Source organism: Mesocricetus auratus, unplaced genomic scaffold (genome assembly GCF_017639785.1).
Source record: "Mesocricetus auratus isolate SY011 unplaced genomic scaffold, BCM_Maur_2.0 Super-Scaffold_100027, whole genome shotgun sequence".
Classification (NCBI taxonomy): domain Eukaryota; kingdom Metazoa; phylum Chordata; class Mammalia; order Rodentia; family Cricetidae; genus Mesocricetus; species Mesocricetus auratus.
The window spans coordinates 4,678,561-4,691,349 of record NW_024429208.1 but is presented as its reverse complement, the minus strand read 5'-3'; the positions used below and the strand labels follow the sequence as shown (position 1 = coordinate 4,691,349).

The 12,789-nt window shown below is 56.0% G+C and overlaps 1 protein-coding gene across 1 annotated transcript in view; it reads left to right on the top strand.

Moving 5' to 3' along the window:
* The first annotated feature begins 382 nt into the window (after nucleotides 1–382).
* Nucleotides 383–12,789, top strand: part of Tulp1 (TUB like protein 1) — a 13,176-nt gene continuing 769 nt past the window's right edge. The window contains exons 1-14 of the mRNA XM_021235826.2: nucleotides 383–429; nucleotides 561–612; nucleotides 950–1,031; nucleotides 1,133–1,317; nucleotides 1,622–1,742; nucleotides 2,482–2,577; nucleotides 2,665–2,784; nucleotides 3,028–3,149; nucleotides 6,413–6,418; nucleotides 6,503–6,673; nucleotides 6,888–7,000; nucleotides 8,964–9,078; nucleotides 9,159–9,257; nucleotides 11,077–11,248. Coding sequence (XP_021091485.1) covers nucleotides 383–429; nucleotides 561–612; nucleotides 950–1,031; nucleotides 1,133–1,317; nucleotides 1,622–1,742; nucleotides 2,482–2,577; nucleotides 2,665–2,784; nucleotides 3,028–3,149; nucleotides 6,413–6,418; nucleotides 6,503–6,673; nucleotides 6,888–7,000; nucleotides 8,964–9,078; nucleotides 9,159–9,257; nucleotides 11,077–11,248 — 1,501 coding nt within the window. The remainder of the gene's footprint in view (nucleotides 430–560; nucleotides 613–949; nucleotides 1,032–1,132; nucleotides 1,318–1,621; nucleotides 1,743–2,481; nucleotides 2,578–2,664; nucleotides 2,785–3,027; nucleotides 3,150–6,412; nucleotides 6,419–6,502; nucleotides 6,674–6,887; nucleotides 7,001–8,963; nucleotides 9,079–9,158; nucleotides 9,258–11,076; nucleotides 11,249–12,789) is intronic.

Genomic DNA, 12,789 nt, shown 5'->3' with positions numbered 1-12,789 from the left:
ACATGCTGGAAATCCCAGCACTCAGGAGACTGGAGAATCTTGGCTTCCGGGTCAGCCTGCACAGGGAGACCCAGGCTACACAGGGAGACCCTGGAGAGCCCGGTCTAGCCTTTTCTTCTCCCGCACCTGCCTCCACTGACAGGTTACACAGGGGAGTGCCTGCCTTGGGTGGAGGGTGGCACCCTGTCCTTCAGGCTGCAGGGCTGAGGAGGGCTGGGGATCCAGACCTCCCCTGGGTGGCTAAGTCCGCAGGCTGCAGTGTCCTCAGAGGTGGGGAGAAGCTGAGCTGAGATTAGCGAGGGAGGAGGACGGGCTGTGAGCTGCCAGGCGCAGGACAGGAGGGGCTGGTGGCCAGTGACGGGGACAGGCACACAGGAGTACCATGCCGCTCCAGGAGGAGACGCTGCGGGAAGTGTGGGCCTCAGACAGGTGGGAGCCCCCGCATCCCCGGTCCCATCTGAAGCCAGGCCTCAGTGGCTGGGTCACAGTGGTGTGTGTGTGTGCGGGGGGGGGGGTAAAAACGCCAGAAGGGGACAGCCTGGTTCCTTTGTACCCCCCAGTGGCCATGAAGAGGACTGGCTGAGCCCGGAGCCCCAGCTGCGCCCCAAGCAGGTGAGTCACCAGGTTTGGGGGCTGGAAAAAGACACGAAGGTGCCTTTCGGTGCGCACAGGAAGGGGGCTGTAGGGGACCTGTCCTCTAGGCCACCATCTGCAATTCTTTACCAGGAGAGCCTAGGACAAGAAAGGGCGTTTAAGACGTGGGGTACTCAGGAGGAGTTGGGGGCTTTGGATCTTGGAAGTGACTGTCATGCGTGAACGGGTCAGTCACACTGAGAAGGGGCTGCCCCACTCCTTGGGATAATCCGAGGCTATTTCTGGCGGCTCCAAGGGATTAGAGGGGGATGGGAGCCCAGAGTCCCCTTCTCTCCTCGTGACCCCTGTTCCATAGCGACCCACCCAGGGACAGAAGTTGAGGAAGAAGAAGTCTGAGACCCCCGAGTCTCCTGGATCCAAGCCCCGAAGAGCTGGAGGTGAGTCCTAGGGGTGTGCGGGATGGTGTGGGACGGGGAGGCTGAAGTGGGGACCCCCGCCCCGGGGGCCAGGACCCTGCTCAGCCTGACATCTGGCCCAGCTGGGCGCAAGAAGCTCGAGGAGCCACCGGCAGACCCCACCGAGGAGCACGCTGCGCCCACAGTCTACGCCAAGTTCCTTCGGGACCCCGAAGCCAAGAAGCGGGATCCCCGGGAAACCTTCCTGGTTGCCCGCGCCCCAGATATGCGAGGCGGTGAGTTGAGGCAGAGGGATCAGAGGGATCCTGTGAGCCGCCCGGGGAAGCAGGCATCACCGCCTGGGCACGCAGCCCAGCGTTGGGTTTCCCTGCTCTTTCCCTGTTACACATATGGGGAAACTGAGGCATCAGAGGTCCAAGCTTTTGCCTTGAGCTACAGCTAGTAGCTGGAATACCCCAGATGGGGACAGCGGTGGGAAAGAAGGTCAGGGGGGAGGTGACAGGGAGCCAGCTCACTGCACAAAGGTGCTTGAAGCCGGCAGCTCGCTGCAGGGACTGGACCTCTGGAGCCTGTGTTACGAGAGTATTCTTTCCATAGAGGAAGATTCTGAGGATTCGGATGATGAGGAGGAGGAGGAGGAGGGCCAGGAGGGAAAAGAAGAGAAAAGCTCTCTGCCCCCCAGGAAAGCACCCAAGGAGAGAGAGAAGAAAGCCAAGGCCCTAGCCCCGCGGGGTAGGTGCAGGGAGCACCCAGGAACCCATGGGCAGGCAGAAAGAGTCCCGGGGGGGGCAGGTGAGTCCCCAAAGTTCCCCAGCACCTCGTGCAAAGGCTGTGCCTCCCCTAAGGTTCCTAAGAAGATCAGAAGGTGCCCCGGCAGCAGAATTCTGTTTTCTTTGTGGGCTTTTTGCCTCCATGTGGGTTAACAATCTGTTTTTTCTGGTTTTCGAGACAGGGTTTCTCTGTGCAGTCCAGGCTGTCCTGGAACTCGCTCTGTAGCCAAGGCTGGTCTCGAACTCAGAGATCTGTCCGTCTGCCTCTGCCTTCCTGGTGCTGGGATTAAAGGTGTAAGCCACTAACACCACCCAGCTAGTGTTGTAATTTTTATTAAGTGGATGAAAATAAAAAGAAATCTGTGGCTAAAGACACAGGCTCCGGGTCCAGAGTGTCTGGTCAGGAACGTGTGGGAGGCTGAGACCTGGGCTCTGTGGAGAGGCAGAGGCAGAGGCTGGGGCTGGGGAGGGTCCCTGAAGGAGAGGCTGGAGAAGAGATGACCCAGCATCCGGTCCCCCACTCGCTCACTCCTAAGCTGGCCCCTAGCGATGGTTCTTACACTCAGAAGAAAATAACACCAGACCCACAGGCCACAGCGTCCCCTGCCCGACTTTCAGCACCCAGGGACTGGAGGACTGGATGAGGGGGCTTAGAAGGGGTTTCCTTCCGTCTCAGTCCCCCCCGAACCTCCTACTCCCAGGGGACCTCGGAAGCCCTGAAGCCCCCCGGAAACCGCTCCACCCCAAGAAGAAGGAGGCAGGGGAGGGGACCAAGCTGAAGAGGGCGAAGAAGAAAGGTAAGGAAAGGAGCCAGGAGGGACTGACAGAGGACAGGAGGCGCGGGCGTGTTGAGGCGGTGACCCCTTCCTGCATCCTCCCTGCAGGGGCTGGGGAGACCGACCAGGACCCCTCCAGGAGCCCAGCAGCCCTGAGGAAGAAAGTCCCAGCAGCCATGTTCCTGGTTGGGGAAGGCGGCCCGGCCGAGAAGGGTGGGAAGATGAAAGGTGGGTGGCGGGAGGGCATCGGGACCTGGGACAGTGTGTATGCGGCGTGAGGGAGAGCGCTGACCGTGGGGGGGCATCTTGACACTCCTGCTCCGACAGCCCAGCCGTGTGGCCCCAAGCAGGTGGCCTTTCTGAGGCCAGAGCCTTCGTATGGCTGTGGAGAGGATTAAAGGGGAACATGGTACTGGGAACACCTGGCCAGCCAGGGTGAGGGGTCTACAGCTTCCCCTGCTCCGTTCTCAGCGCCTCCCAAAGGCTCGGAGGACAAGAAGAAGGAGGACGAGGAGGAGGAGGGGGCAGAGGAGGGATCGGCAGCGACGAGGAACAGCAACCAGAAGGGCAAGGCGAAAGGCAAAGGCAGAAAGGTGTGGGGGGGGGCCCTGAGGGGGAGGGCTGGGCTCCCCATTCCTGTCTGGGCATGAGGCCCGGGGACACTGGGCGCCTGGGGACGGTAGGGGCATGGCTCAGGCCACCCACGGGCCTCCCTCCGCAGCACAACTATCAGACCGTCCCCAGTGGGGAGACACCTGTTAAAACAGGGGAGGGCACAGGGCAGTTTTGGGAGATGGAGTGGGGGGGGGGATGGGAATGGAATGTGATAAGGTCTTGCGAGGTAGCCCAGGCTAGCCTGGAACTCCAGATCTTTCTATCCCCAGTGGAACTGGGATTACAGGTGTGAGTCTTTGTCTGGCTTCTGGGAGGCAGATCTTACACACCTGTGGGGACACTGAGCAGCTGGGAGTTGGCCAGCGGGACCAGTTGTTAAATGTTTCCATTCTGCTGCTCTGAGTTCACCCCTCGGGACCTCTGTCCTCCCAGCCAGCAAACAGCCCTAGTGCCGCCCCCCCCCCCCCCTGCACACGACCCCAGCACATGGGAGGCGGAGGCAGCAGGATCAGGTGTTCCGAGCTGACCTCAGCTACACGATGAGGATGAGGTCAGCCTGGCCTACATGAGACCCTGTCTCCAAAACTAAAACTGGGCTGGAGAGATGGCTCAGCAGTTGAGAGCATTGGGTGCTCTCGCAGAGGGACCAGGTTTGATCCCCAGGACCCACATGGCGCCTCAACTCTAACCCCAGCTGCAGGGGATCTAATGTCCTCTTCTGACCTCTGAAGGCACACACCAGGTACACAGACACACACGTAGGCAAAGCTCGTATGAAGAAGAAATAAATGGTTAAATAAAATAACCAACCACTCCCTGGCTGCCAACAGCTCCAGAGTCTTCCCTGAAGCTTGGAGTCTGTTCTGATTTGACCGTCAAGACTTTGAATGACAACGTGTTGTACACACTGGTTCCAAGACAAGCAGCCCTGGTTGAGAGTGTTAAAACTCCTCTAAAGCTGGACAGTGGGGGTGGTGGCGAATACCTTTAATCCCAGCACTGGGGAGGCAGAGGCAGGCGGATCTCTGTGAGTTCGAGGCCAGTCTCGTCTGCAGAACGAGTTCCAGGACAGGTTCCAAAGCTACACAAAGAAATCTAGTCTCGAAAGTCAACAAACAAAACAACAGTCACAACAAAAACCCACTCTGTACAAGAGTCAGCCCTGGTCCAAGCTTCGTGGGTTTAATAGTTTGTGTAGGAGAGTCAGGTCTTCAGCGATGGGTTTGCATTAACCAAGATCACAAAAACCCACTCTGTACAAGAGCCAGCCCTGGTCCAAGCTTCGTGGGTTTAATAGTTTGTGTAGGAGAGTCAGGTCTTCAGCGATGGGTTTGCATTAACCAAGATCACCACTGACTCTGATGTCCAGGGTATTTTATCCCAGGTGGAAACTGCCCTCCACACTGCAGGCCTTTGAAATTCACAGGTGTAGAAATGTTTAAGTAAGTGTCAACTTTTCTCACCTCGCATTCCCGACATAGTCTCGTGTTTCCCAAGTTTCTTCTGGAGCAGGCTGGCGTACAGTCAAGATGGTCATTTGCCCCTTGGCCGAGGGCCCCAGGCTGTGCTTCTACCACACACAGGGTAGGGCTGCCTCCAGCAGAAGGCTCCTGGGTGCTGCCTGTGAAACCTCAGGTGCTGAAGCCCCCAGCCTGATAGGTCAGTCGCTCCCCTGAGGGACTGGAATCCCAGCTCCCCTCACAGAGCAGCAGGAGAAAGGGCACTGGGTCTCACCCTGCCTCCTCCTGTAACCAAAGTGTTACGAGGAAATTCTCCAAGAGCGAAGTAAGCTGACAGGTTCATGAGTCAGCTGTGTCTTGCTGTGTAACAAATGGTCTCCAAGTTTTAGTGTCTTCAGATAAGAAGCCAGCTTCCAGCCTCGTTGCTAAGGGTCATAAATCTAGGGACAGCTTCGCAGAACCATGTGGGCTCAGGGTGTCACACGGGACTGGCCAGGAATGGGCAGTTCATTTCTGAAGTGGTTCAGTCATGGTTGTCGGTTGGAGGCCTCTCTTCCTCCCCACATAGACTCTCCTGTAGCATTGGCTTGACCCCAGTTTCTAAGGGACAGCTACCCAGTGTGTTCATGAGGATGCAGAGTCACTATTTGGAGACCTAGGCATGGGGTTGCACAACTCTACTCCAAGTACTGGGAGGCTAAGGAGGATTGCAGTCGGGCCAGCCTGGGCTACAGAGTGAGTCTTGGCCTTAGAGTGAAACCCTGTATCGAATAAACAAAATAGGGGCTGAAGAGATGGTTCAGCAGTTTAAAGAATTTCCTGCTCTCACACAGGACCCGGGTTCAATTCCCAGTACCCACATGATGGCTTACAACAATTTATAGCTCCAGTTCCAGGGGATCCTGCACCTTCTTCTGGCCTCTAAAGATACCAGGCACAAAAGTGTAGTGCAGAGACAGACAATGCAGACAACACACTCACACATGGTACAAACAAAACACCACCACCACCACCACAGGCCAGTTGTGGTAGGTAGCTCATAGTTATCCCAGTTGTGGGAGGTAGCTCATAGTTATCCCAGCACTTGGGAGGTGGGGGCAGGAGGATCAGGAGTTCGAGCTCAGACTCCACAACACAGTGAGTTCAAGGCCATCCTGGGATATATGAGACCCTATCTTAAAAAATGAAAATGGAGCTGGAGCCGGGCGTTGGTGGTGCACGCCTTTAATCCCAGCACTCGGGAGGCAGAGACAGGTGGATCACTGTGAATTCGAGGTCAGCCTGGTCTACAGAGCAAGTTCCAGGACAGCCTCCAAAACAATGCAGAGAAACCCTGTCTCAAAAAAACAAAAAACAAAACAAAAGAAAAAGAAAGAAAAGAAAAAAGAAAAAAATGGAGCTGGAGAGATGACTTAGAAGCAAAGAGCCCTGGCTGTTCTTCCAGAGGACCAGGGTTCGATTCCCAGCACCCACATGGTGGATCACAACTTCTGCCAACTCCAGTTCCAAGTGATCTGACACTGTCACACAGACGTGCATGCAGGCAAAACACCAATGCACACAAAATAAAAAGCAAGAGAGACAGTTGTATTCAGCTACCAGACCCTTAGTGGTGGAGCCTGAACTCAAGCAGCGACTGTCTGGGCTCAAGCTGAATAGTTACAATAAATCACAGAATTCCAGAACCTTCTATCACGTGGTTGGGCTGCTGGGGCTGTGGAGGATGGAGGTGCCTCTGCACCCAGGTCCGGATGCTAAACTTATCTCTTTTCTCCTTCCAGAAGGTGGTGAGTGGTGGCTTGTCCTGCCTGAGGTGTGGAAGGGGACCTGTGGAGTGGGTTGCCCTGGGTGACCACCATCTGCCTACACAGAAGGAGGAGAGGGCCCCGTCTCCCCCTGTGGAAGTGGGTGAACCCCGAGAGTTTGTGCTACAGCCAGCGCCCCAGGGCAAGGCCGTGCGCTGCCGGCTGACTCGGGACAAGAAGGGCATGGACCGCGGCATGTACCCATCGTACTTCCTGCACCTGGACGCGGAGAAGAAGGTCCTGAGGAGGGGCTGGGGGTGTCTAGGGCTGGGGGTGTCTAGGCCTGGGGTGTCTAGGGCTGGGGGTGTCTAGGCCTGGGGTGTCTAGGGCTGGGGGCCAGCATCTAGGTCTAGGGCTGGGGGTGTCTAGGGTTGGGGGCAATGTCTAGGACCTCCCAGGTCCCCAGCTCTGTCGGCCTCACCCTGTCACCTCTCTGTCCCCTTCTCCGAAGGTGTTCCTCTTGGCCGGCAGGAAACGCAAGCGCAGCAAGACAGCCAACTACCTCATCTCCAGAGACCCCACCAACTTGTCCAGGGGAGGGGAGGATTTCGTTGGAAAGCTGAGGTGCGGCTGCCACTGCGTCACTGGCTGTCACCGCTGTCCCACTGTGGCTGGCAGGGTGCCACCACGTGAGGTGCTCCAGGGACGCCCCTCAGCCAAGGGTGTCTCACACTCTGACACACATGGGTCTCTGGGCACCTACCTGATCTAGATGGATTTGTGGGCATAGCAACATCTCCCGCAAGGGCTAGGGACCATGCAGGCCTGACCAAAGATCTCACAGAGGTGGACTCTAGCTCCATGAGGGCAGGGTCAGCCAGGCCTCTGACCCTTGTCACTGAGTGCCACCTGCTCCAGCGTCGTCTTCTCTAAGGAGGTATACTACTGGTGTGGGATACACGCCTGTAATCCCAGATCACGGTCAGTAGAGAAAGAAGTATCAAGAGTTCAAGGTCATCCTTAGCTGTTTAAGGAATTTGGAGTCAGTCCCTGGGCTATATTAACTCCTTTCCCCACCCCCCAAAAAGGAGGAGGGAGAGAGAGAGGAGAGAGGAGAGAGAGAGAGAGAAAGAGAGAGAGAGGGGGGGGTTATAGCTGAATTGGTAGAATATTTGCTTAATCAGATTTGGTCCTAGTCCCACATAAACCAGGTGTCTCGGAACACGTCTGTGAAACCAGCACCAGGAGGCAGAGGCAGGAGGATCACAGTTAGTTTGAGGCCGGCCTGGTCCACTTCACGAGACTGTTACTCAGCGAACGAACAAGCGACAGGAGACTCAGTGTGACAGGCAGGCTTCCCGTACGGCGGTGGCGCGGCTACCACCAGTCAGAAAGGGCTTGTTCGTTTTATTAGTGCATTTAAGTAAAGGGAGTCTGCCTGTGCCTCAGGCAGACTTCTAAGGACATTCCAAATATAAACCAGATATCTCATCCTCTTATCAACCAAACCAGAGGAGGGATTCTAGCTGTGTCCTGAGGGCCAGCGAGATGTCTCAGGGGGTAGGGGTCCCTGCCTGAGCTCAATCCCCGGGGACCCGTGCGATAGAAGGAGAGGGCTGACTCCTGAACATTGTCCCCTGGCCTCCGCTGTGTGCACAGTCACGGTGTATACAAGGCCACAGGGTGCACATTCAGTAAGTCAGCTGACACAAAAATCAACTCAAGTGGGACAGCTGAGACTTTGCTACTTCCTAGGGCCACACAGATGGAGCCAAAACTTGACGGACTTTTTTATTTAATTTTAGTTTTAGCTTTTTTTTTTTTTTTGAGACAGGGTTTCTCTGTGTGTAACAGTCCTGGCAGTCCTGGAACCCAACCCAACTGTAGGCCAGGCTGGCCTCCAACTCACAGAGATCCACCTGCCTCTGCCTCCCGAATGCTGGGATTAAAGGTGTGCGCCACCATGGCCCGGCTTGAAGGATTTGTTTTATTCTTTTTTAATTTTGTTAGTCTGAGTGTGGTGTTTGCAGGCACTCCCATGTGGTGTGTTTGTGTGGAGGTCGGAGGGCAACTCTGTGGGGGTGGGGTCAGCTCTCTATCTTTCCAGGGATCAAACTAGGTTTCCTCGGCCTTGTGCTAGCTACAGAGTAGCACTGAGCCATCTGGCCAGCCTTAACCAGATTTTTTTTTTTTTGAGGCAGGGTCTCACGTAGCCAGGCTAGTTTAGACCTCACTGTGTGGTGGCAGATGGGTGTCCTTGGATTCCCAGCCTTCGGCCTCCCAAAACGCAGCAGTCACACACCTGGCTCTGTTTTTCTTGCTGCTGGGGATTGAACCAAGGCCTCAGGCATGCGAAGCAGTGCTCCTCCACTGAGCCCCACAGCCTGACTGTTTCACAATAACAGTGATGGCAATAATCTTAAAAAACTCTCCCTTCAAGGGAAAGCCTGGATCAGGGCACATGGCCGGCCTACTCCCAAGGCAAACGCTGCCCCTTGCTCTTGAACTGGGGGGTTTGGGGGAGGGATTCAGAGTGAGAGGTGATGGGTACCCTCTCGCCTTGGCCCAATCCTTCTCCCGCCCTCAGGTCCAATCTCCTGGGCAACCGCTTCACAGTCTTTGACAACGGGCAGAACCCACAGCGCGGCGGCGGAGGCGTGGACCTGGGGAGCCTGCGCCAGGAACTGGCAGCTGTGGTCTATGTGAGAAGCCGCTGCCCCCCCCCCCCATGCCGGGCTCTCCTCAGGTAGGATGCGGCCTGACGTCCGTCTCTTGCTTTCAGGAAACCAATGTCTTGGGGTTCCGAGGACCCCGTCGCATGACTGTCATCATCCCTGGAATGAACTCAGACAACGAGAGGGTCCCTATCCGGCCCCGAAATGTGAGCCTCTACCTTCTTAGCCCCTGTCCCCGAGGGCCTTGCTCTGTACTGACCCACTCGGGCTGATCAGGGCCAGGAACTCAGCTTGCACAAGTGGGGCCTCTTGTCACAGCTTCCTTCTGGCCGCTTGTAGAACGAACTCAGGTTCTCTGTTGCTGAATTCATGCCAAGCATGGTGGCACACTCCTGTGGTCCCAGAACTTGGCAGGTGAAGGCAGGTGGATCAGTGATTGAGGGTCATCTCTAGCTACACATGGAGGGTTCTAGGCCAGCCTGAGCTACTTGAAATGCCGTCTCACAGAAATAAACAGCGCTGGAGAGACGACTCAGCAGTTAGGAGCACATACTACCCTTTCAGAGGACTGGAGTTTGGGTTTTTTTGGGGGGGTGGGGGGTTGTTGTTTCTGAGGCAGGATCTCACTGTGTAGATCTGCCTGTCTCTGCCTCCAGAGCACTGGGTGAAAGGTGTCAGTCACCGTGAAGCAATGCGATCCCCATGAAGCTGTGATTCCCATGAAGAAGATAGACAGCAGACAGGGATTGTGACAAATGAGGAAAGGGGGGAGGCGGCAAGGGCTACGGGAAGCCATGAGGATCAGAGGGGGGCAGCCGAGGCACACGCCCGTCACACAGGCTGCAGTGACACAGGGTAAGCTGTCCCCTCGGTGACTAGGGTGAGCCGTCTTCTGCAGCTGGCATCTAGGTTTAGGAGAAGGACAGCCTGTGCAAAGGGCCTGGGGTAGCGGACCGGCTGTGGGTCAGTAAGGTGACCCTCATGTATAAACGGCTTGTGGTCAGGGGTGATTCTGAGGGGCAGAGGGTGCCTGTTCAACTGGCTTCCGTTCTGAGAGAACTGGGAAGCCACAGCAGGGTTCTATGCCAAGGCATGACACCTTAACGAGGCAAAGTTGGTGTGTGTGCAGTGTGGAATAAGAGGAAACACTATCCTCAGCTCTGTCACTCTTGCAGGCTGGATGAGCCCAGGATTTCAGAGACCGATGACTGGCATGTCCCATGCTTCTGGGTGACTGATGTCACTTATTTACAATGAAAAGTAATACCACTGTCACCCGCCTGTTCATTCTCCCAAGCTGGGAGGTCCGGCTGGCCAGGAAGCTGGGCCTTGCTTCTTCTGAGTCCAGTCAGTAAGAGCCAAGGTCCAAATGTGACCCAGAAGTGGGCTTAGGGTGGGCTACCTGTCAGGCACCCATCCCCAGTGCCACAAAGACCAGGCATTGAGGTTCATGCCTATAATCCCGGCACTCAGGAGGCAGGATATCCTTAGCTACACAGGGAGCTGAGGCCAGCCTGGCTGTATGGAACCCTGACAGCACACACGCACTCACACACACGTGCACACACACATACACATGCACACACGCGTGTACACACACATGCATACACACACGCATGCACACGATGATGACGATAAAGGATGGCTTGAAGATATCTCTGTCAATAGAGCACCTGCTGTACAAGCATGAGAGCCGAGTGCAGAGCATTGATCACCCAGCCCAGCTCGGCCAATGAACTCCGGGTTCAGTGGGACACGAGAACATGAAGAGTGGCGCCCAACTCCTCCTGGGCACCAGCTGTGCCTTTCCACTCCCTGCCAGAGCACCACCCCCAGCAAGGCTCGCCAGAACGCCCCCTCCCCTCCAACAAGACACACTGTTCTCCCTGCCTCTGCTCATATCCAGTGTGGACATGGCAGCCCAGGCTGAACAGCTGCTGCGCGAGCTTCCTGCCCCCCCCCCCCCCCGAGCAAGCCTAGCCACCTCTAACCATCCTCTCTGTTACCACCCCTTGGGTACCCCAGTCCAGCGACGGGCTGCTGGTGCGCTGGCAGAACAAGACTCTGGAGAGCCTCATCGAACTACACAACAAACCACCCATCTGGAACGAAGACAGTGGCTCCTACACCCTCAACTTCCAGGGCCGGGTCACCCAGGCCTCGGTCAAGAACTTTCAGATTGTGCACGCTGACGACCGTGAGTATTTGAGGTGCCCCCTCTCCCTCTCCCTCTTGACTCTGGGCTGGGAGGAGGCTCAGATAGTCCCAGCAGAAGTCTTGGGGTTCACTAGTACAATTTATTGACCAGGACCCTTGGGTAGATGCAGGAACATTCCCAATGGTGTCATGATGAGGGGGAGGGGTTAGCAGCTGGAAGCCGGAAAACACCCAGAATCTAAGCCCTTTCTTTACGTGGAGTGGGTGGCGGGGCCCAATGCCACACAGAGGAGACGAGAGAGTTAAAACTTACTGTTTTCAAGATAATTGTCTTAAGACAACGTCTCACTATATAGCCCTGGCTGCCCTAAAACTATCTATGAGGACCAGGCTGGCCTCAAACTCACAGACATCCCCCTGCTTCTGCTTCTCCAGTGTTGGGATTAGAGGCGTGTGCCACCACCTGCTAAAATAGAGGAGTGTCTTCTTTGGTGGTGGAGGGATGGTTTTTTGAGACAGGGTTTCTCTGTTGACATGTCCTGGAAATCTTTATAGACCAACTGGCCTGGAACTTTCAGAGATCTGCCTGCCTCTGTCTCCTGACTGCTGGTCGTGTGCCACCATCTCGCAGCTAAAGATTTACTATGTTTATGTGTGTGCCCCTGCATAAATGATGTGCACCTTGTGTGTGGGGGTGGCCACAGAGACCGGAGGGTGTCAGATCCCCTGGAACTAGAACCCCAGGCCGTTGTACGGGTGCTGGGTCCCCTGCAAGAGCCATGAGTGCTCTTAACTGCTGAGCCATCTCTCCAGGCCACCAGTCTTCTCACAGACTGCCCCTGGGGACTTAGGGAAAGGAGGTCTCCAGAGCACAAATGTCCCTGTTGCAAGCTTGGGCAAGAGTACTACACAAAGGCCCCCAGGACTAGAGGGTTTGGCCAGGACCATGCAATCCCCCACCCCCATTCTGTCCTAGAGCTGCTCCCACTGCTTGCCAGGCCAGTTACTGTGGGAGCCTGACCAGGGTGGAGGGGTTTGTATGGTGATTTTTTTTTGGGGGGGGGTTTTGAAACAGGGTTTCTCTGTGGCTTTGGAGGCTGTCCTGGAACTAACTCTTGTAGACCACAATGGTCCCGAACTCACAGAGATCTGCCTGCCTCTGCCTCCAGAGTGCTGGGACTAAAGGCGTGTGGAGGGGTTTGTCTGAAAGCAGTTTCCTATACGGAAGCATGCTGGGAGAGGGGTACTGAGGTCCAGGCTGAGAAGCCTGTTCGGTGGTCCTGCCTGTTATCCGGGGTGACCAGCCTGGTCCTCACACACACATTCAGGGCAGCCAGGGCATTTGGGAGGGAGATAGCAGGAGGATTAGGAGTTCAAGGCCAGCCTTGGCTACACAAAGAGAGAGAAGGGAGAGAGGGAGGGAAGGGAGGGGAAGAGATAGTTGATTGAGCGTGATTGGAACAGGTAGCTCTCAGGTTAGGAGAGGCCCGAGTCTCCTGGTTACAGAAGGACCTGAACCCGCGTCAGATGTGGGCCTTATGGACTGGGGGTCGGACAGAGGAATGAGGCCAAAAGACAACA